Raw genomic sequence first — 22,102 nt, 5'->3', positions numbered from 1 at the left:
TCTAGAATAGTATCATTAAGCCATTTGCTAAACCTGATATGTGTATAAATTAAAAAAATCTACTTTTCTTCAGAACCCATGATGGAGTAACTAATCCTGTTTGAAGCTGATCCAAGAGATTCATGTGGTTAGCACTGAATCGTTTGTGGCCTTGGTTTCCAACTTATTGGCACCTCTCAGTGTCCGATAATTATGAATTGCAGGTAGGCTGTTCCACAACTAACAGATAGGGTTACATACTCAACCAACATCATTGTATTAGGACAACCTTGTTATCTTTATACCATATTAATTCCATGTACCCAAACGTCATAGAGTTAGTCAATGCCCTAAGTATAAAAGGGTTGGACTACATCCATCTATAGAGACTTACCTCGAAGGCTGTGGTTGGACTTGATCACATCATAGCCGTTAAGAGACAGCTGTGATCAAAGATTATAAGCATCATTTAAACTCAGCTTACTTCCACGGCAGCAAGCAGGGTTTTCTCAGGGTAATTGCTTCCACCCAAGAGCCCTCTGTCCAATGTACCAAGAACTAAAGCCCTCTTTTCTGTAGCTTCCTAGACTTGTCAACTAAGCTTTCTCCCAATAGAACCCCCATGGAATTTATTGGAAAAAAGTTAGTAATTAACACAATCGGTATTTTATCATAAATATCGACAGACAGACAAGACCTTATGAAATTAAAACAAAAATATCCTAAGTTGAATTTTTATTTTGTATCTTTATTTCATTTTTGTGGGTTTCTTTTTCATCATCTTCATTGTTACAAGTATTGAGAGCTGGTTCAGATTCTGCTCTTTTCAAACCATTTCCAACATCCTCTTCGAAATCTGCTGTAATATTAGGAAAACTCCTCGTAATAATTTCACCTTCATTTGCCTCTACTTCTATACCTTCAGAATCTGCTTTCAACACTTCTTCATTTAATTTTGCATTCCTTAAATCAACTGTGCTGTTTGCGAAAATCGCTGCAGAGCCTAAATCATTTGGCATGAGCTGTTCATCTATCAGATTTTCAGAACCAGTAATGTTCAATATGTTATCTTTCTGGAGTGAAACATGAAGTGGACTAGATGCAACTTCTTTGGCTGTGACTTTAACCAAGTCTTTGTTTGCTAATAATTTGATATTAATTGGAGACATCAGCAAAGCTTTGTCATGTTTATGCTGTGTTATCAGATCACAGGCTCTTCCCATCACCAAGATGCTAGCCAGTATTTTCCACTGAACAATTATGAAATAAATGAGAGAGCATACGAAAACATTGGACCAATTATCAATTGTCGTTGTTGCTATCAAAATTCTAATCAAAACAACGCCTAATGGCAAGGGTATGAATCCCATTCTTCTAGCCACTAAATCACAGCAATCTGTGAAAGCATGATTTTGCCTTGTTTGTGCTAAATCATATGCCAAGCTTGTTGTATAGTCTCTATAAATATCTAAGCTCAAGTCATTGAACTTTGTGATGAAAGCATGCTTTAACCAGTCAACAAAAAACTCTACTACTAATACTACCACACAATCTGGAAGCAATAGCCAAAAATGTTCCGTCTTCCAAGAATATTCTTTCATTGTTTGCATCACTACAATGAAAAGGAGGAAACACAAGTGAAACCTTTCTCTGACATCGCTGCAGGACAATTGGAATAGGTTATTCTTATCGAATTTTTTGAAAACACTACCTTTCAATTCAACGAAATTGTTGGACATCATAATTGTTAACAAAACTTTATTACTGGAATTAATAGCAACGTTTAGTGTTGTTGCTTGAAGCAGAACCAGAATACTATGTAAAATAACATAAACCATTGCAAAAAACAGATGAGCAATGATTCCTAAGTGTTCCCTCTTTCTTTGTTTGGGTTCTGTTGCTGTCCAGAATAAAGCATCTATTGCATCTTGACCTATTGATGAGAATAATCGATCTCCAACTTCCAACATATTATAAAAAAGATATAACTTGATTGTTGATTGACTTTTGATTAAATGATATAAAACATTGGGATCAATTAAGCAAATAACCATACTACAGAAAATCAAAATAATAGCTCTCAGTATATCACAGATTTCAGCAGGGGTTAGTTTTCCCCTACTTTTAAGACCAAAACATTTACGGAAAGGTTTTGTCATAAGTGTCCACATAGCTGCAGCTACTCGTATAGGAAGAAATGCACATATAAATAAAAATGAATCTATACATTGCATAAATCCATAAAGCATGAAACGTTCTATTTCCATTGGAATTTTCATGAAGGAATAAACTTTTTCTCTTTTAGCTGAATATCTTTCTTCATCATGTTCTAGTTGGTAGTCCATTGTCAATTCATATCTCAAAAAGGAGAATAAGGATTCTGTGACATCTGAAAAACATTGATGACTAAATACACACTTTGAATAGCATGTTCTGCTCAGTAAGATGAAATTTGAAGCAATTTCAAAAATTGATTAGAATACACTTGAGTACGGATGGACTAGTAATTCTAGAAACTTAATTTGAAAGTCTGATATATTATGGACGCACATAAATTAATTCATGATTTTAAAAGAGAAAATAACCTTCAATATTGACAAAAAGTTTTTTCACGACTTCCATAAAAAACTTTTCCATTTTCATTTATGAACGAAACCGACAAGACTGGTTGTGCAACACCAATCTAGTAAAGAGTAAATTTTACCAATAGAGAAAATTGAATTAAAATTGGATGATAAGAACTTCCAGGAAAACCAATTCCTGATAAAACCCCGGTAATTTTTCCCTACCTTTTTTGAAAAAATTTGGTGGACTTTCTTTGGGTGCATCTATATTGTCACATTTCATAAGGTTATTCATCATACTGCCTGTGCGAAATAATACTCGTCTGGAAGATTTAGAATTACTGAAATCATTATTTTCGTTATTAATTTTTTCACCACAAGTCATATCAAAATAAAGGTATAAATGTCAAGACAAGGAGGTTAATTGGCTAACAGCATCATAGACAAATTAAAGAGAAAGAGAGTCTCTATCATGTCTATGCCAAAGATTATAGAGTTAGGACTAACTCTATAATCTATGTAGAGTAGAGAGAAGGAGAACGATCGCTGCTTTGAGACCACAGATTTTTTGTCCCCTAAAATATGTACCAATATGGTAGTTCATGCTTTTGCTAACAGGCGCGCTGGCCATCACGAGAGTGCGAAATTTTGATTTACACGAATCAAATTGTAGTTGGCTCGTTGGCTGAGTGAACTGTTTCCCTGGTGACAGATGATAGGAATATTATTATTTTCGATTTTTGATAAGAGAACAACATATGACCATGGTGAAATGTTGAAGCGTGCGCTAGTATAAGAGTGTTTTGGCATCGGAAAGAAAAGGAGAAGAGATAAAATTTCCGAGAGCATTTTTGAGAGAAAATTGAAAAAAAACCTTATCTCAAGAATCGACTCCGAATCAATTTGTTTGTCAAGAGCACTTTTGCGATGAAGATATCAAAAAGATGATGGATTCATTATAAACGAAATCGAAATTGTCATCCCTCGTGAGAAGTTGACTCTTCTGAATAAGAATATCTAACCAATAAAACTACATGGTTCAGAAGAGAATATTCTTGAAGAATTTTGTTGGCATAACATAATATATGGTTTATATCGGTTCTCAGCTGAGTATTGGCAACAGAATCTACTCCAATACCTGAGTGATAAATCTGAGACTGTTACTTTTTGTTGTCTTGATGTGTACTACGCCTTACTTCGGATTTATATAATTTTGACGATTACGGTAAACCAACTAACATAGCTGCTTTCAATAAACAATGATAAACAAAAGTAGGTACAATTTTTTTGATCAGTGATTTCTTTTGAATTTCATTGATTTCGACTTGCATTTTATTGCATATAATTCAGAGAACTCATATTCAATATAGATTTGAAGAAAGGTATTTGAAAAATCATCAGAAAAACCACGATGACATATAACCTTAAATAAAATGAAGGCTGTTCATTTCAAATTGACGCTTGAATCCCCACTCCTTATCGATACCCGCTGTAATCGCAGCGACACCTATTTTCCCCGTTTTTGGAGACACATTTTTAGTACGGCGATCGTTCTCCTTCTCTCTACTCTCCATACTATAATCTTTGGTCTATGCTCTCTATGTCTATCATTGAACTTTCTTTAGTTCAATGATGTCTATGAACAGCATAGACCAGAGATATATACGTTTAACTCTTTGATTTCATGAAAAAGTGTGATTTTAGAGACCTTTACCTTCTCGCACGTAGTATAATAATAAAAATACTCGGTGTCGAGTATCTATACATTCGTAATCAAATTCGCGGGCCGAAGTGTAACAAACTCAAATCAAAGATTCAACCACATCTTTGACTCAAATGAGTTAGGCGTTGGCTCGAAATTTCTTGTCAAATATTTTTGAGGCTTCCAAAAAATTTTGCCCTAGACTTTGAAGTCATTACGAAATTACGAATGTTAACAGAGAGAATGCCATCTGCTTAACATTCGGCCCGCGAATGGATTACGAATGCAGATTTATACAAAAAGGATCTAAGTCTAAGTAAAAGCAGAGTATTGACACTCTTTGGTAAAAGTACGCACACTCATCAAAAAAATTCACATTGTATTATCAAAGTTATCCAGAGACAACTATTATTATCGTTTACCGCTCAACTTATCAAATGATAAAGTCGGTGAAATCCCGCTATAGAATAAACAACAACTTATTACACACTATAAGACCTGAATTTAAATTTTATAAGAAGTGCAACCCCTCAGATTGTTTCGCATCCGTAACTGGAAAATTCCAGGTGAACGATCATCGATGGCCACTAGGATTTCCAGAGAGAATTCTTAGAACCTGCCTCACGCTCAAGATGCGAAACTTCGACTCATCGTCGAGGATGCAACCACTCTCAATGTGAGTTGAGAATGTGTGAAGATATACTACAGAAATGATCCTGTGAAGTATGATCTTAATTGTAGCTAATTTAGCAACGTTCTTAAGGCATTCCGTCAAGATTAAATAAGTATCATTGTGCTTACGCTGCCATCTACCAATGAAGCAAGTTTCACCTTCTTTCTGAAGAATGCGCTTTTGTAGAATTCCTTTATGGTACAGCATTCTGAAATTTCAACACCGAAACTTTTTCTGACATGAAAAATCGTTTCAAATAAGTTTTGGAATTCTGAAGAACCTGCTTGAAGACGTTGAAGTATGAAAGAAATAATATATAGCACTTTTTTGTTTGAAAGTGTTTCTTCCTTACGTCATTTAGAGTTATTTATCACAGATGGAGCCACTTATATTGTAACCATATTTGGGGGTAGTTAGTTCCTCACCCTTGATTTTCTGTGAGTTATGAATCAGTTCATTTACGATTTCCCAAAGCCTCAGAGAAATGAGAAACTAATGCGAAAACATTCTTCAAAATCTTCAATGTTTTTCTTATAGGTGCTTTTAGCATCATAAACGACCTTAGTTTTTTCCTAGTGGTTTCATTTCTTGAGGAAATGTTAACCTATCGTATCAATCGATTTAAATATTTCTTGGAAATGAACCGCATAAGCCAAGTTTTTTTGAACATGAAAAATTAATATGCAAATTGGTTCTGCATGGGAAAATGAGATATTTATACATAAAGGAAATTATTTATTACATAGAGTTAAATCTGCCAACAAATTTCAAATTGATGATTTCAGTATTTACAGTCAATCAAGGGTTCCTGGTACAAAAAACATCCGAAGAAGCCTCTAAAGCTCCTTATTTCAATCATCTATATCAAGATCTTTCAACTCTTCATCTAAAGCATCTAGGTCTTCCTCAAGGAACAAATTTTCATTAATAGGTATAGCCCCTGCTTCTTTGGAACTTGAATTGTCTGATATTTCACTTGTACTGGGTTGTTTCAGTCGATCCTCAGCTGCAATTGTTCCACTACCATCAACCTGAAATATTGATAGAAACCATGAAATCTGAAAAATTTATTGGAAAATCTAAGAAATATAAATCTTACCTCTTGAGCCTCCTCATGTAACAAATTGAAATCAATTTCTTTATATTCTACTTCATCTTCTTCTTCTTCTCTAGTATAAGAATCAAATGCTTCATCCCCATCTTCCATATCATTCTCTTTAGCCATATCTGGGTTGAAACTAAACATTTCCCTTCCTGATAGACCAACCTGCCTACCAGCTTTATAATCATTTCTCTTCTTTTCTTGGTCTTTTTTGAGATTGTCTTTCTTTTCCTGCAAAACAATATCTATATCACTTGTATAGATCTTTTCAGCAAATGCAACTTGAGTCAAATTGGAAAAACACATGAATGCAGTATGTCCAAATAAAAAAAAAAACAAAATATGAAAACCCTTCAGAAAAATATGCCCACAGAACCATCTATGACCATCATGCAATCTTCATGTTTAGTTTCCCTGACAAAAATTCAATAAAAACAATTAGAATCCAAAAAAAAAACCTGAAAGAATCAAAAAACAGTACATCACTGGTTTTTTTCAATTGTAAATGCCCAGTGAAATGTTGTTTGACATGAAGTAAGCCAAACCCCGTAAATTCTATGCTTTCTTCTGAAAATTTCGAATGTTTTCCACTCAAATAATCTGTGATAATAGGGTACTCTAACGATTTGTCAAAATCAGCTGATTGTTCGTTACCGTGGGGCACACAAAGCTTTTTATTATCACTATAAAGATGTATTTCTGAGAAAGTTATAGTCTTATAACTCGAATCTAACGTCGGGAAGAACATGTTTTCCAAAAACATGCGCAAAACACAATACTCGACGAAAACAGCATGCGAATTAATGGAGGGAAAAGCTTGTGTGCCCCACGACAGCGAATGCTTAGTTGATTTTGACAAATCGTTAGAGTTCCCTATAAATTCTTTCCAATGGAATAACCAAAACATGTCAATCAAATTTTCAGAAAAAAAATTACATTCATTCCTCACCTGAATTTTCCTTTTTTTCCAAGCAAGAAATGATTCAAGGGTGACCTTAGTTTGGGCAGGACCAAGAGCTGCTCTTTCTCTCTCAATTAGTTCCTCGAGGGTTATCTCGTTCTTTTTTTCATCTTTCTTCTTATCCTTTTTCAAAGCAAAACCAGGAGGCAATGCATGTCGATAAATACAATTTTCACCAGAAGGGCAAGACCAAAACCACCCATATTTAGATTTCTCAACAGCGTCTATGAAATGTTTGCAAATCTGAAAATTTCAATGATCCTGAATCCAAACTTCAAAATAAAATATGATAGAAATAGGTAACAGATCCTATATTAATAGGCTTCCACACAACTTGGGTTCACTGGACCAAATCATGTTTTCAAGCCTGATTTCACCCTATACATAATATTAGAATCTATAAAACATTGTAAAAGTCAAACAAGTAAAAGTCAGTGTATTTCTGCATGTTTTTCTCTATATGAGCAGCTAGCTTATGCTCACAATATTTTGAGCTCTATTTCTAGGTTGGGTATACTTACAATATCAGTTGTTGGCATTTTGCCACTATTTTTACCATGTTTCTTCTCAATAACTTCCTTTAGTTTATCTACATCCCAGTTTTCCATGGTATCATCTTCATCATCATCTCTCATATCCACATAAAGGGATCGTTTCTCAGCTTTCCTTTCAATAGTCAAGTCATGAGAAAACTTACATTTATCACCTTTTCCACATTGTCCCTGCTTGAAGAATGCACATACCACAGACTTTGGATCCGCACCTAATACATAAGGATTAAGTAATATTCTTAGAGCAATCTAATTACAATAAATATTTTGGCGATCATACCCTTTTCAACCTTTTGTGTTTGTACCGGCTTGAAAAGCAAAGCTAATTCTTTTTGCTCCTTCAATTTCTTTTCTTTCTCCAATTTCTTTGGATCAAGTTCTTTGTTAGGATGTATACCTCCTGACTTAACCTGCTTTTCAACTTGCGCAATAAACTTTTGTTGTTTAGCACCTTTTTTGTTTTTCAAGCCAAACGTTTTATCCTAAAATTAATAATTTGTTTGAATATTTTAGATTTATCCTATTCCATATGATCATTTTAGTAAAGGTATGATTTTGGGAATAACATACTTCTATGACTTTCTCTTTCTTTTTTGTCTCAGTTTTCTTGCTGGGTGCTCCTGGTTTTGCTTTAGGTGGCATGTTGAAAAATTCAAAGTCTTGTTTGAATATAGTACCTTTCTCAGACCACACAAAAACTCAATTACCTTTTACCTTGAATTCAACATAACCTAAAACACCATTTTGATATTTTTTATCACAGAACATCAAATAAATGATCATAGATGAATTATTCATTTCCGCCACTTTGATATGTCATGCTCATTTCCGAAATTTTTTCAAAATAATAAAATTTGTCTCTACAACCACATTATTGTTCAATCAAGTATTTTGCTTATAATTTCATAAATTTGTCTCTGCTGATCGTAATAAGAAGTTACCACTCTTGTCTCTGGAAGATACAGCTACTTGGATGATAATCTTTACTGGATTATGCAGTTACTTCACTGTTAAAAATAATGAACTCCATGAATCTTGTTTACTTAATGATTGCATCGAATAAAATGGGGCGAGGCAACGGGACAAATGAATAAATAATAAAACAGTAAAAAATCATTGATAAATTGGTTATTATTCATATGATATTAATAGTCACTTAACTGTATGATTCTAACAGTTTATTTAATAAAAAAATTCAAATTCATTCCAAAGTAAATTGAATTCTTCAAGAAATCTTTTGATCATTTCATAGTTGTTGGTAAGGGTAACATGCTCATAATTGCGGACGAGTCCTTGTAATGTGAAATTCATAGAACCAAAAAACATTTTGGCCAAAACTTCATCATCTTCATCTACAATACAAAACTTATGGTGTAAACAGCTCTTTTCCACTTGAGTTTTTACAGGAATGCCTAAAAAAAAAGATCAGCAAAAGAGGAAACTGGAATTTATCTTCATAAATATTATTTCTTGAAAACTAATGTAGTACCCTTTTCTTTGAGTTTTTGTAGTCTTGGTGAATTTTCTGCAATCATTTCTTTATCTAAAATAATTCTCACGTTGACACCTCTTTCATGTGCTTTCAAAAGTTCTTGGAAAATATTTAGAAGCTGCAGAGTTAGTACACAGATACTAATGGATCGTCTTGCGGATCCAATGCAATCTACCAATATTTTTAGATTTCTTTGGGGGCAATTAATATCACAAGGATTAGATTTGATCACATGGTCTCTACATAATTTTCTGTTAAACATAAACAAATTCCTATAATAATATTTTTCTTCATTAATATTTTTCCTTTTATTTTCTTTTTTTTTACGCTTCAAGAAATATGTGAGAATGATAGGGGTCAATGTGAAACATATATAAATCAGCTTTAAAGATTTGTGCATTTTAATGAAAACACTTTTTTGCTGCGATTGTTGTAATCGTGGTACATTCTTTTAGAATTGTAACGAAAACCGGCAACTGTAAAAAAAATTCAAAATAATAATAACCTATGTCAGAGACAACCTGTGAAATAATTATGCAACCTAAAATATATTCAAAGTGATTGTACCTACTTTACAGTTGAACTACAGTTCATCTACCATGAATTTGTTTTTGTCACAGATTACTGTATAATTTTATATTTGATCTGAAAATTGAAATCCATTTTTTTTTTTGGTAAATATAATTGAATGAATTGTACTAATGAAAAAGGAATAATTCTTGAGCTCAGAAAAAAATAATCACCAAATCTGAACGTATCCATTGGTTGCGGTTATGCGCGCGATAGATCTTTCAAACGCTTGCCCAATATTCGTCCGCCATATTTCAATACTCGTGTGGTAAAAATTGTTCAAAGAATGTATTTTAGCAAGTCTTCATAAGAACTTTTTGTATTTATTGTATAAAACGCAAAATTTTTAGTTGAAACCATGGAAACAAATAATAGCAAGGATGATATAGTAAATGGCTCTACTAATTCTAAAGATTCCGAAGAGGATGAGGTAGGTTACATGAGTTTTTGTCAAATCTTCGCGCCTTCTAACTTGTTTTCTGCATATTTCGTTCGGCTGCGAATATATGTAGCTTTAATTATTGTAGCCTGGATTAAGAACAATTTTTCTCGTATTATTCAGGCATTGTTAATGTTCAATTTGTATGTCATTTAACAGGTTTTTTTCATTGCAGTCTTTCGTAACCAAAGTACGTTCTAGAGTGTCGGGCTTGTTGAGCTCGTCTTTTTCCAGACTTTTTAAAAACCAGGACAAAAGATCTGGGGTGGTAAGATCAAGAGAAGATGAAGAAACTAACGAGATCCAACCTCCTTGTAAGAAAGCTAAAGGAATGGAAAATGATACATTATCTACAACACGTTATAGAGAAAATACTATTAGTCATTCTGAATTCATGGCTAATTTGAATAACGATTCAAGTGTTGAAACAACCATGGAACCAATTCCCGGTCCTTCGTTTATTTCTCAGAGAAGTGTACAAAAAACTTTTAATAATTCTACAACTACTGGTGTATCAAATAGAGATAAATATGTGGAGAGTGAAAACACAAGTGGGTATTCATCAATGGCTAAATTGAGTGAGAAGCAGTTAGGAAAAAATAATGGAATCTCAGAAAGTATGATCAACCCTACAGAGAAAACGTTTAGTGAAAAGAAATCAATGTTTGATGTATCAAGTGAGTTTATTATTATCAAGTAATCAATATTTTGTAATATACTTTTTGGATTTAAGATGAAGAAAAAATAGTGTAATAAAATTGTAGCTCTGTGAATTTTAAACACTATTTGGAAAACTTAGACTGACCAATTAGATAAAAATAATAATCTATTGGCACAGTAGATTAGGTATTCAAATATCAAAGTAGTATAGTTATACTGGTAGTTGAGCCATACTTCATTATTATAAATGGGACATCCTATATTTTATAAAATTTTCAGTTTCTCTACAAAATTTCAACCACAGTTTATTCGAACTTCCCCATAGCCAAACCTTAAGGTTCTGGAGATTTCGATTTGTCAGAAGAGGGAAACATGCCATTAAAATTTTAATGAAATTTTTTTCCAGCTACATACCTATTGATATGTAACATTTAAGAATTGTAGTTCATTGGGCAAAGCCAATCGTATCACATTCAGAAAAAAAAAAAATTTATCTTTCACATTTCTCTCATAATCTTTACATTCTACAGTAACTATTCCAGTATAGTATAAACTGACTTATTTTTTGCTTCAGGCCAGATTTCAGTTGATGATTTTTCAGCATTTCTAGTTTCTATACTGAAAGGAGGTTAAAAACTCCTTGTTCAACCTAGCTCAAATCATTAAAACTTGTGAAATTCACTTTATTTCTCCATTTTTCTAGTACAACAATCTTTAGATATTTTACTCATTCTACTAGGTTGTTTCTCTGGCTCTGTTTATATATTGACAATGTTACCATTGAATTAATTGAAATATTTTTTTATTCACAATGTTTTTTCAGCTCCCATAACACCAAGCAGATCTCTATTTGCTGATCAGAGTTTCAGCCCACAAGATAAAAATACATCTCTGAGTTCAAGAAAGCCATCCTTCAATATGTCAAACTTTGGTTCTCCAAGTTTTGTTGATAGAACATTAACAACAAGTAAAATCATAAATTCCCCTTTCTATAATGGCTCAACAATTTATGGAGGAGCTTCAGCTTACGGAAGACAATTAGGAATGAACGAAACAAGAAAACAACAGTTGAAAAATTCTTTTATGGTGAAACCGGTAAACAAGTCTTCTGACTCAAAATCATTTACTTCCCTGAGTAAAACTGCCAGAAGAATTTTGGAAACTCTGGAGCAATGTAGCAACCCCATGTCTGACGTTAAAAAAGTTCCGTTGCCCACCAGAACAGATAAACAGGGATTGTTTTCAAAGTATGTAGCAGCAAATCCATATTCTAAGAATTCCAAAATGGGCTCGAGCAAAGAACTTCTGGTTCCATCGGTGTCCGAAAGGCTCAAAATGAAACAGATTCAACGTTTACAGGATAAAACGAATGAGATAAGACATATAGCGTCTTCCTCAAATTCCAATTTGAATAATGAAGAGTACAAAATTTCTACTGAAAATCAACAGAAACATACGAATAAGATGAAATCGAAAATAACTTCGGTTAGATCCAAAGCTCCAACTATTGAGGTTCTAGATGATTATATTTTGAATCCAGTTCCTTTAATGATACCTGAAAATAAGTATCCTACATTCGAAATGCCAGAATTTAATATAACTGCATCACAAGAGAACAAGGACAAAAATAAAATTTTAGAAAAAGAGAAGCAAGACGGTTTGAAGAATGATGTTGCCATTAAAAAAGATTTGAAAACTGATATGGTAAAACTGGTGGAAAATGGAAACCAGGCCGTGGGGATCAAAACTAGTGTGAATAAACTGAAACCTGCTCTTAGTGAACTTCAGAACAAGACGACAGACAGTGTTACGGAATATACGTTTTCTAAACCATTGGTAATAGCTGATAATTCAAAATCAATCATCGCAATCAATAACTTCAAATTCAGCGAGCCGTTGTCTAAGAAAATTAAATTAACTGAGAATGCCAGTGAAACAGATCAAAAAAAATCGCAATCTAAGGAAATTGAGACTAAGATGACTAATGGAAATTTATCTTGTGAAAGTGACAATGTGGACTTGAAAATATCTAGTGACCCCTTACTGGAAAAATTCAAACCTCCCGAGGGTACTTGGGAGTGTCAGACATGTTTGATCAGGAACAAATCCCAAGTTACAAAATGTGCAGCTTGTGAAACACCACGAGCGGAAAAGAGCCAGAACTCTAAGAAAGACTCTACTTTGAGTTTTGGCTTGCAGTTCGCTAAAAAATTGGATGAATGGGACTGTCCAACATGTTCAGTGAGAAATAAAGTTCAAAACAACATATGTGTGGCGTGCGCCACTCCCAAAGTTTCCAAACCAGAAACTAACGGTATTGGGAATAAATTTAAAGCTCCTTCTAATGGATGGGAGTGTGATACCTGTTGGGTAAGAAATAAAAACGAATCGCAGAAGTGTGTCGCCTGCGAGAGTACAAGGAAAGATTTGTCTTCGAAATCAAGTGATTCGATGAATCCTTGTTTGAAAGTAACCAAGTGCCAGATGTGTTTGAGCGAAATCAAAGGGGTGGAAGGAAAATGCACGCAATGTGAGAATAGTCGTACGAATCAGATAAAATTCGATTTTCCAAGCCATCTGAAACCTTCGAATGAAACTTGGGAATGTGGTACTTGTCTAATAAGAAATAAAAACGAGTTGAAGGCTTGTGCTGCGTGTGAAACTCCCAGAGAACAAACTATTAATGAGGTGAAAACAGATGCTCCAACAAAAAAATCTGAAAAATGGGAATGCCCTACGTGCATGGTGAGGAATAATTCAGAAGTTGAGAAGTGTCCATGTTGCGAAACCCCGAAACCTGGAGTGACCTTGGTTAATAAGAGCAATGTTAATATGTTCAACTTTGGGGTTAATAAAATGCAATTCAATTTTGGAATACCGAAAGATATGCAGGGGAGTAGTTCGTCAGCCATCAGTTCCACATCTTCGTTGTTTGGCAATACTAGTAATGAAACATCTTCGGCAACTCCAGTTTTTAAATTTGGAATTGCACAGGAAAATACAGAAAAGAATGATAGCAAAGTAGAGCAGAAAACGTTTTCATTATCCAATTCAACTGAATCTGAATCCAAAAATAAAGCAGATTCCAATTCAGTACAATCCCTACCGAATAATGAAAATAAAGAAAAATCTGATAGTTTTCTATTCAAAACCCCATCAGTTGCTTCGGACAAAAGTTCTCTTCCTGTGTTCAAATTTGGTGCACCAACGGCTGATTCGAAAGAACCTCCTAAAGATGCAGCAGCTCCAAATCTTCTTTTCAAATTCACCCCTCCCAAACCAGTAACCGTGGATAATAAATTCACCGGAACGTCATTAGAAGATCCGAAAAAAACAGACACTGCTAGTACGTCATTGGTGGCACCATCGGCACCTCAGAGCGATTCTACCAAGCCCTTATTCAGTTTTGGAAGTAAAGATAACGACTCGAAGGACAAAAATGCCAAACCAATGTTCAGCTTTGGTAGTTCATCATCATCTTCTGCCCAACCGGGTGGTTTTAACTTCAATCCTGTAAAAACTGACGTTACATTGCAGCCCACGAATTCCGTCAGTTTTGCCTCGAATTCCGTTCAACAAAGCACAAATTCTGAAGGTTCTACGATGAAAAACGGAGGTTTCAATTTTGGAAGTACTACCATGAACAGCAATCAAGCAGCGGTTTTCAGTTTCGGTGCCACCCAAAATCCAGCTGAGGCAACACCACTCGGCAAAGGCGGATTTGATTTCTCATCTGCGGTAAGTGGATCTTTCAGATAAATTTGTTAGCTTTCAATGAAAATACTTACTAATATCTTGTCATTTGATGAAACCTATGACATGTATACGGTGTCCCATAATGAATGTATAATTCTGAAACTTCTCATAAAGAGATGAAACATGCGAGAAAATATTCAAGTTCATCTTCAAGCCACCTGGTGGCGAAATTCACAAACGCTGCAAGCATGTTAGGTTGCTTTTTCTGGAAATCTTACAGTTATTAATAGTTTTTCGTAAAAATGCTTGGATTTTGTTTTTCTGGTTTGAATTGAACGTGTTTTATTGTTTTTATGGATGTAATTGTGGCAAATCGTGCTAGTTTTTTCCTGAATATATTACTTCCAGTGTTGAAATGATCACGAAAATAATTTTGTGTAAAAAATTTAGAATAATTCTCCGAAAATGGTCAATGGAAATGGGTATCCATGAACCTCTTACTTTGTAATACATTTGAAATATTCTGGGGAAAACACCATTTCCATACTTAACCATAATTTTTCTCTGAATTAAATATCAAAATTAAACAAATATTGTTTTATTAACACTGACGATATACCTATGAAATTTAAAGAGAGAATATTTTCGTTGACCAAACATTTAAGAAGTATTCTTTATTTTCCAAATCAGCAATTTAATTTTTATTGATCATTTCAACTCTGTAACTATTATACAGGGTGAGTCTTCGACTCGTACAAATATTTCAACAGTATAAATACTTTCGGTCAAAAGAAACACTTTTTTTCTATAGCATTTTTTCTGATTCGACCCTGATAAAAAGATTTAGCCATTTTAAGTTTTCATAATGAGCTGTGCCACCCGTGGAAAAACAAAATTACCTTCAGAATAACTAGCTAAATATGTGACACTACACATCTGTGGATCTTTTAAACAGAGTTGTATTCAGCCAAAGTATCGAATTTTTCAAATTTCGCAGATAATTTTTAATTTTTAAACATCAAATTTTACAAAACTTTAAGATATTCATTAGATAGCGAACAACTTATGGTCATAATGAGAAAACTGGAAAACGTGGATGATATTTTGTGTTCGAAGAAGATTCATCAAATAAATGAAAAACTATATTCCGAAATTCATTTCATTCAATAAAACGATATATGTGTATTGATTATTCATTTGAGAAAATTTTAATTTTCTCATTGCAAATATTATATTTATTCATTCGAATATAAATTAATTGACTTTCATGTAATATAAACTGTAACCTAACCTTACTTGTTCCTAACCTAACCTAACCTAACTTGTTCCTAACCTAACTTGTTCCTAACCTAACCTAACTTGTTCCTAACCTAACCTAACTTGTTCACTTTTTCAGTGCCTGATCTGAATGTGATTTTATGTGATTCATTCCAGGTAAAACCCGCAGGTGGTTTCAACTTTTCTGCGCCAGTTCCTTCATTTGATGCAGGAACTAAACCATCATTCAATTTCACAGGAGGCTCAGTACCTACATTTTCGTGAGTACTTTACGATTTTTGTAGTAAAAAAATCAATTCTCTTCCGCTAACAAATTGAAAATGATTAGTGGAAAAACTCGTGAAATTGATTTTTCAAAATTTGATTTGAATTTTCAGGGCAAACCCCACCGAAGGAGGGGGTGGACCTGTTCCTGTTCGTAAATTTAAAAGAGCAGTTAGAAGAACACAGCGATAGTTCTGGATTTTTTTGTAAATAGGAATGAATGCGATTGAGTGAATCAGTTTCAAGTATAATATTGAAGCATAGTGTGTTCAAGTTTGTTGTAAATAAATTCAGGATTTTCTATTGGCCGCAGGCCAATACAATGATTTTTTTCAGACCTATGAAGTGTTATCTTATATTGTGAAAAGGTGAACTAGCAATCTGTGAAAATTCAGAGTCCAACATGCCTTTTTGGAATTGTAATATAATGTTGATAATATTGTAGAATATATAATTGATGAACGAATATGGTTTGGTCTCTTACCAAACAGAGCAAATAAAACAGATTTATTCTTCAGTAGATTCTTGTTTTTGGAAATTCTGTAAAAAAATCTCTCGATTACATTAAGTTTCATGGTGAAATTGGATTTAGTTAGTTGTTATTTAATTCACAAAATTTCAAATTCCTTATATTTACCCTTCCAATTAGATGAAGTGGCTTTCTAGCAACTTGTTGGGTGGAATATTCTATTACTATTTTTTTAACATATGTTATATATTTTTTGAATAGTTCAATATATTTATTATTATACTCATTGTTATATTGTAAATATATATACATATATTATCTGAAGAATTAGTCTGTTCTCTTGATGACACTGTAGAGGAATTGACCTAACTGAAATTGTTGTACCAGATTAATATTCACAGATGTGCCAGTTTATAAGGAAAAAGCTAATAATATTAATCCTAAAGTATACCTTAGCATGAACACTTGAGAGGTCTGATCCATAGAATGTAGTTTTTTTACTTTAGAATTTTTCATAATCAATAAAATTGTGAAAAATTTTTTGAGAAATGTTGATGTTGTGAATTCAACATATTTATATGATTTCCCTGAAATTGTTGAGGACTGTGATATTCTGATGGGTCAGGCCCTGTACTATTTACATGAAACCGCATCATTTTTACATAGTGAATATCTTCTGTTTGAGACATTATCATCAGAGACAATAGGCTGAATTTATTATTATTTTAGGAGTTTAATTCCAGGGTTATGATCAATATGAAAATTCTTTTAATTCTGATAGAAAATTTTGAATTCCTTACTATCGTCTGTATTTAGATCACAGTATGCATATTAATAGAACTACCAAAGATTTTGAAAAGAATCTCTTAGGCTTTTTCTAAATTACGACTTTGGAATCATGTTATTATGCAATTTCTTCAGCCAGCAGTCTTGAACCTTATGTTTGGTTTCATAATTGATATTGAACTGAAATTTTAAATTTATTGTGTACCTGGTTTCTCATTTTTGAAATAAATTATTTTAGAAACATTTAAATTTTTACTTTCCTTACTTGAATCATCAGTTACTGAATTAAACTACTGAGTAAGCAATGTGGTGACTATTTTAAATTTCAATTTATCATCATTGAAATTTGGCAATGAAGAAAATGAATGGTGATTTCTGAAACATTTGTTATTTATTCATAAAGAAGGCATTGCGCTGGTAAATGAATGTCTGAAACATCCTGAAAAAAATTTCTTTCCGATTGTAGTAAGGAAAGGAAAAATAGCATCTCTTAAAGCTCCACGAATTAAATTTTTGAGAGTTCTTCATTTAATTTAGAACCCATCATATGTGATAATTGAAGAAAATCAGCAAATTTGAATTGTTACTAGAATTGTCAGCCAAATAACTATTATGCAAATCGTATTGGATTCTTTTGTGTCCGTTAGAAATTTTCAATTACAAACTGACAGTATTCCTTGTCTCAAGTAGGAGATTCACTCTGTACATATTTGAATATATAGAGATGTTTATGTATCCCTGTAAATTACTTCGATATTACACAGACAAAACCAATTTAACAATGCATTTATGTTCATGATAAATTAACACCTTTTAAACTAATTTGATATTTTGTATACATGTACATGTCATTTTGTTCCTGATAGCTTTTGAAAATGTATGACTATGTATCTGAAAATTGCAATTCTTTTTACACATTTTCCGATTTTCAAAGCTTTTTTTCCCCTTCGATATTTTTAGACGAGGAACATAATTTTACCCCTATTAAGATATCAATTTGTGAAATGTTTTTACTTAGTTGTGGAGAGTATTTCATGTTAATTTATTAGAATATATTTTTTTTAGATTTTAAGAACAAATTTCATTTACAATTTTTAATAACGTGAGGTTGGGTTTCGTAGGTTATGTCTGTGTTGAATCTTGAAGGTAGGCTCACTCCTTTATGCCTTATTCATAAGTATTCACTTTCATAACTTAGAATCCTTTTTTTATACCATTGAAGAATGATGAATATTCGCGAAGGAGTTAGGTTACTTCTTCAAGAATGATTTAAAGAAATTTTTCGTTACAGTATCTTTCTCATTCACTTATCAAATTTTGAGAATGAAATGTAGTTCTTCATCCTACTTCATCCGGAGATTTAGACTCCCCCTAAATCTCTGACTTCAGCAGCTCGGCCTATTTTATTTTTTCAATTATTCAATTTGAAAATAAACCCTGAAATGTTTTTGTTAAATTATTTTGGTTTTAATAAAAAAGAACTTGATACTGGTATATTTTGTTTTATTTAGTGATGGGAAGTTTTTGATGGCGAAATGATCATCCACCACAAAGTAAACATCGAGAATCGTAACGAAAATATATATGTTTATCCGGTCAAAAATATAGTGATTGTCAAAATCTGGCTGTTGCTGGAGTGTGGCAAGAGTTCTCAGAATTGTTGAAGCTTTTCCAGCTATAGTCTGTGGGCATCAAGAATTTTTTATAATTGTTTCCAAGAGTGCTCGATTGAATTTAGGTCAGGGCATATTGGAGACAATGCTAGATGTCGAATACGCAATCTGTTGATCTCGTATGCAACAAGAAAAATAAGATTAATAATAATGTAACCATCTCGAATTGACAGTTTCTTCTACCGCCAATGTGAAATATATAAACATATAATTATATTAAAAACCACTTTATTGAAAATCTCATATTATATACAATATACAGGCAGATTTATTTACAAATTATTTTTAAACCTCAATATTCAATCAAATCACACTAGAAAATAATTTTCAAAGTGGGCTAACACCAAAGACACATGAAGCAGAAATTTCAATCTTATTCTCAGTGTTAAACCCAAATTGAGAAATTACATATGAAATTAAGTCTTTCATTTCCCATTTATAATACATAATTTATTCTGCTCATGTGTAAGGCCTTCTGTTCATAGATATAATATCAGACGATACGATGATTTGAAAATGCTCCTGATTCATCAGTTGATTAAAATTTCAAAATAATCAACCATATTTGACCAGTAGGGGCATTTTTAGATCGTCATATCATCAGATATCGTATTTATGAATAGAAGGCCTTAATCCAAATGCAAACAGTGTTATGTTAATTGATGAAACATTTTCCTTTGATGCGAGACAGGCTTTAGATTTCAGAAACCATAAAAATTATTTAGCGATTCATGTATATACGTTTCAGAGTGGCCACGACTTACGAACAGATTTTTTCCTAGTGCTTCTTCTGATATTACCATTTTCTTGACTTTGTAAAACACTTTCTGCTTTCCTTGACAAACGTTCAGGTAACACTCTCAAAATTCTAGTAGGTTGCTTCTTCTTGATCGAATCAGAGGCAACTTTTTTGTTTACGTACTTTCTTTCACTTTGAGCTTTCTTTTTTTCTTCAACTTTTTTGGAGTTCGGTTTTTGTGGCTCATTTTTCTGACGAGATTTAATTTCACGTTTGATTATTTTTTTCTTCTTTTTTACCTTGCTTTTCTTATTTTTTGTTTTGATCACCACTGGCTTTCGATTCTCTATAATTTTATATTTTGATGAATTATTTGCTTTACTCTTTTTCACTGGATCTGATTTTAGACAATCATTCTTAGTAATTTTTGTTGAGTATTTTTTGTCACTTTTCTTCTTGTCCATTGATTCACATGCAGTGTTTTGTACTTGTTTACTTGATTTCACACTATTTTTAGAATTTTGTCCTAATTTCACAGTAGTTCTTTTGATTATCTTCCGCTTCCTCTCCTCAGGTTTATATATTTCTGATACCCAGGAATACTGTGCAAATTGGGTTTCAAAATCTCCTCCTTCACATACTGTCCAATAGGATAATCTACATTTTGACGTATTCTTTATTCTTATGAACTTTTTATTAACTGAGAGAGTATGCCTCACACAATTTTTCCAACCATCTTTTCCTTTTTGGTCAATGTCTTTGAAGAAAGGCACATGTTCCATAATGTATTGATAAATTTCTGTTAAAATCATACGTTTCTCAGGTGAAGAATTTATAGCATCAGTGATGAGATCACAGTAATTTGCCAGCTGCATAGGTTTTCTGGGACTTCTTGGTTTGCACACTTTTTTGAGTTTTGGAACAATCTCTGTAGGCTTCCAATTGACAAATTTGGAAGAACTGAAAATTACATAAGAATTATTAATAGAAAAAGTACATACATGTGAAAACTAAAGGCTAGTCATTCTTTAAGATTACTCACTCTTTCACTGAAAAACCATTGTCAGTATTAGTTATCTTGATTTTTACGATTGTTTCTTCATGATCTTCAATATTGAAGCTTATAGAATCAAGAATTGATTTGTTCTCATCTGGATTATGTCTAGCATCAATATCTTCTTTTACTATTTCTATAAATAATTGATCATCTGTATTCTCCAAAGGGCTATTTATGCTGAAATTAAATAAAATTGTTAAAAAAAAATTTGAATGTGGTCAGCTTAAATACACTAGATGGTAATGTGGTTATGTTGTTTTAACTTATAAATATTTATTTGTACCCAAAACTTCATTTATAAAAAGCACCTCAAATTCAAATGAAAAAGGCTATTTTCACCCATCACAACAAAACAATTTAATTCTTACCTAGTATCTGCAAATGTTTTATACAATTTGCAGTAGTTGTTGCATGAGGTAGTTAGTTGCTTTACTGTAGTCAGTTCTTCATATTCACCTAACGGTGGCAACAAATCATTCATTTCTTCATTAGAAATGAATCTCAGCTCACAATTGGACGTTTCTTCATAAATGTTGGTAAGATTTCTATCATCCATATATGTAGAATTCACAATTTGATTCTGACTGCTAGGTTCCTCAGAATGGGAGTGAAATTGACAAATATCCATTCTTCACAAAACTGGGAATATTCAATCCTATGCAGTATTATATCATTTCTCTTCTCATGTCTTACAGTTGTAGAAAAGAGATTATAGATGACTAATACCAATAATACGTTAAACTGGATATTCTATGTATTCACAATAATAAATTATATGCATCAACATATTAAAACACAAGATGCTATTCAATCTACTAGAAGAAGTACATTTCACTTTCACAACGCAATCTTTCTGTTTCGTCCTCAAACACTAGCTGAACTCACTACTCCAAAATGTCCTAGTTATTTCAATTAAAGCCATATTTTTCTATAAACAGCTAATCGTTTTTATCTGTATACTTGCCGTCACAATTATATTAATAATTATTTTTCACATAATTGAAATATAGAATATATTTAAGGAAAGAAAGAACTGAATTACAAAAATCAATAAACAATTTGTTGATGTAAGGTTAAGAAAAAATATTTTCACTTTCATTGAATGTCAAGAGAGGAGCCACAGAACTTAAATTTTTGCTTTTTCTTGGACAAGCTTGGGTTCCAAGGCGATCGATATATTGGGATTATGATGATTTTCATAAATTCCAATTATGTATATGTTTTACGTGGATGTGTCTTATTACAAATATCAATAAATTTACGAATTTTAAATAGAAGCAAAGAAGCATCGTGATTTTGCGCATACACCATTTTGCAAACGTGTTCTGTGTTTCATTTCTCGAGATCAGGGGAGTGTATACGAGGTGGCCCAAGGGGACCACCCCCATCGAAATGAAAATTCAGGAAATAAATATTAAAATGTGCATTGGGATCCTTGCTTGAGAAA

The 22,102-nt window shown here is 32.7% G+C and overlaps 5 protein-coding genes and 1 non-coding gene across 6 annotated transcripts; 1 reads left to right on the top strand and 5 right to left on the bottom strand.

The window, feature by feature from the left end:
* Positions 1-699: 699 nt before the first annotated feature.
* Positions 700-2,974, bottom strand: LOC123320078 (protein TAPT1 homolog). Its single transcript, XM_044907249.1, has 2 exons — positions 2,769-2,974; positions 700-2,368 (listed from the first exon to the last, which is right to left on the bottom strand). Exons 1-2 carry the CDS (start codon positions 2,926-2,928, stop codon positions 702-704), a joined length of 1,827 nt encoding a protein of 608 aa, XP_044763184.1. The 5' UTR covers positions 2,929-2,974; the 3' UTR covers positions 700-701.
* Positions 2,975-4,770: 1,796 nt separating this feature from the next.
* Positions 4,771-4,978, bottom strand: LOC123323070. Its single transcript, XR_006539258.1, has one exon. It is a non-coding gene; the product is annotated as a small nucleolar RNA U3 (small nucleolar RNA).
* A 662-nt stretch (positions 4,979-5,640) lies between these two features.
* Positions 5,641-8,252, bottom strand: LOC123311282 (zinc finger CCCH domain-containing protein 15 homolog). The gene is made up of 6 exons (XM_044895166.1): positions 8,103-8,252; positions 7,813-8,014; positions 7,503-7,744; positions 6,970-7,224; positions 6,018-6,251; positions 5,641-5,949 (listed from the first exon to the last, which is right to left on the bottom strand). Exons 1-6 carry the CDS (start codon positions 8,172-8,174, stop codon positions 5,770-5,772), a joined length of 1,185 nt encoding a protein of 394 aa, XP_044751101.1. The 5' UTR covers positions 8,175-8,252; the 3' UTR covers positions 5,641-5,769.
* Positions 8,253-8,647: 395 nt separating this feature from the next.
* Positions 8,648-9,516, bottom strand: LOC123313371 (mitochondrial cardiolipin hydrolase). Its single transcript, XM_044898233.1, has 2 exons — positions 9,022-9,516; positions 8,648-8,944 (listed from the first exon to the last, which is right to left on the bottom strand). Exons 1-2 carry the CDS (start codon positions 9,422-9,424, stop codon positions 8,715-8,717), a joined length of 633 nt encoding a protein of 210 aa, XP_044754168.1. The 5' UTR covers positions 9,425-9,516; the 3' UTR covers positions 8,648-8,714.
* Positions 9,517-9,818: 302 nt separating this feature from the next.
* LOC123310749 (nuclear pore complex protein Nup153) lies at positions 9,819-16,448 on the top strand. The gene is made up of 5 exons (XM_044894395.1): positions 9,819-10,024; positions 10,209-10,710; positions 11,517-14,431; positions 15,824-15,927; positions 16,045-16,448. Exons 1-5 carry the CDS (start codon positions 9,953-9,955, stop codon positions 16,121-16,123), a joined length of 3,672 nt encoding a protein of 1,223 aa, XP_044750330.1. The 5' UTR covers positions 9,819-9,952; the 3' UTR covers positions 16,124-16,448.
* A 2,622-nt stretch (positions 16,449-19,070) lies between these two features.
* LOC123321892 lies at positions 19,071-21,790 on the bottom strand. Its single transcript, XM_044909679.1, has 3 exons — positions 21,024-21,790; positions 20,641-20,832; positions 19,071-20,558 (listed from the first exon to the last, which is right to left on the bottom strand). The coding sequence occupies exons 1-3, from the start codon at positions 21,281-21,283 to the stop codon at positions 19,604-19,606; spliced, it is 1,407 nt and encodes a 468-aa protein (XP_044765614.1). The 5' UTR covers positions 21,284-21,790; the 3' UTR covers positions 19,071-19,603.
* Positions 21,791-22,102: the final 312 nt, after the last annotated feature.

This window comes from Coccinella septempunctata, chromosome 1, assembly GCF_907165205.1.
Source record: "Coccinella septempunctata chromosome 1, icCocSept1.1, whole genome shotgun sequence".
NCBI lineage: Eukaryota > Metazoa > Arthropoda > Insecta > Coleoptera > Coccinellidae > Coccinella > Coccinella septempunctata.
Note: the sequence above shows the minus strand (reverse complement) of the source record. Positions and strands in the feature narration are given on the sequence as shown.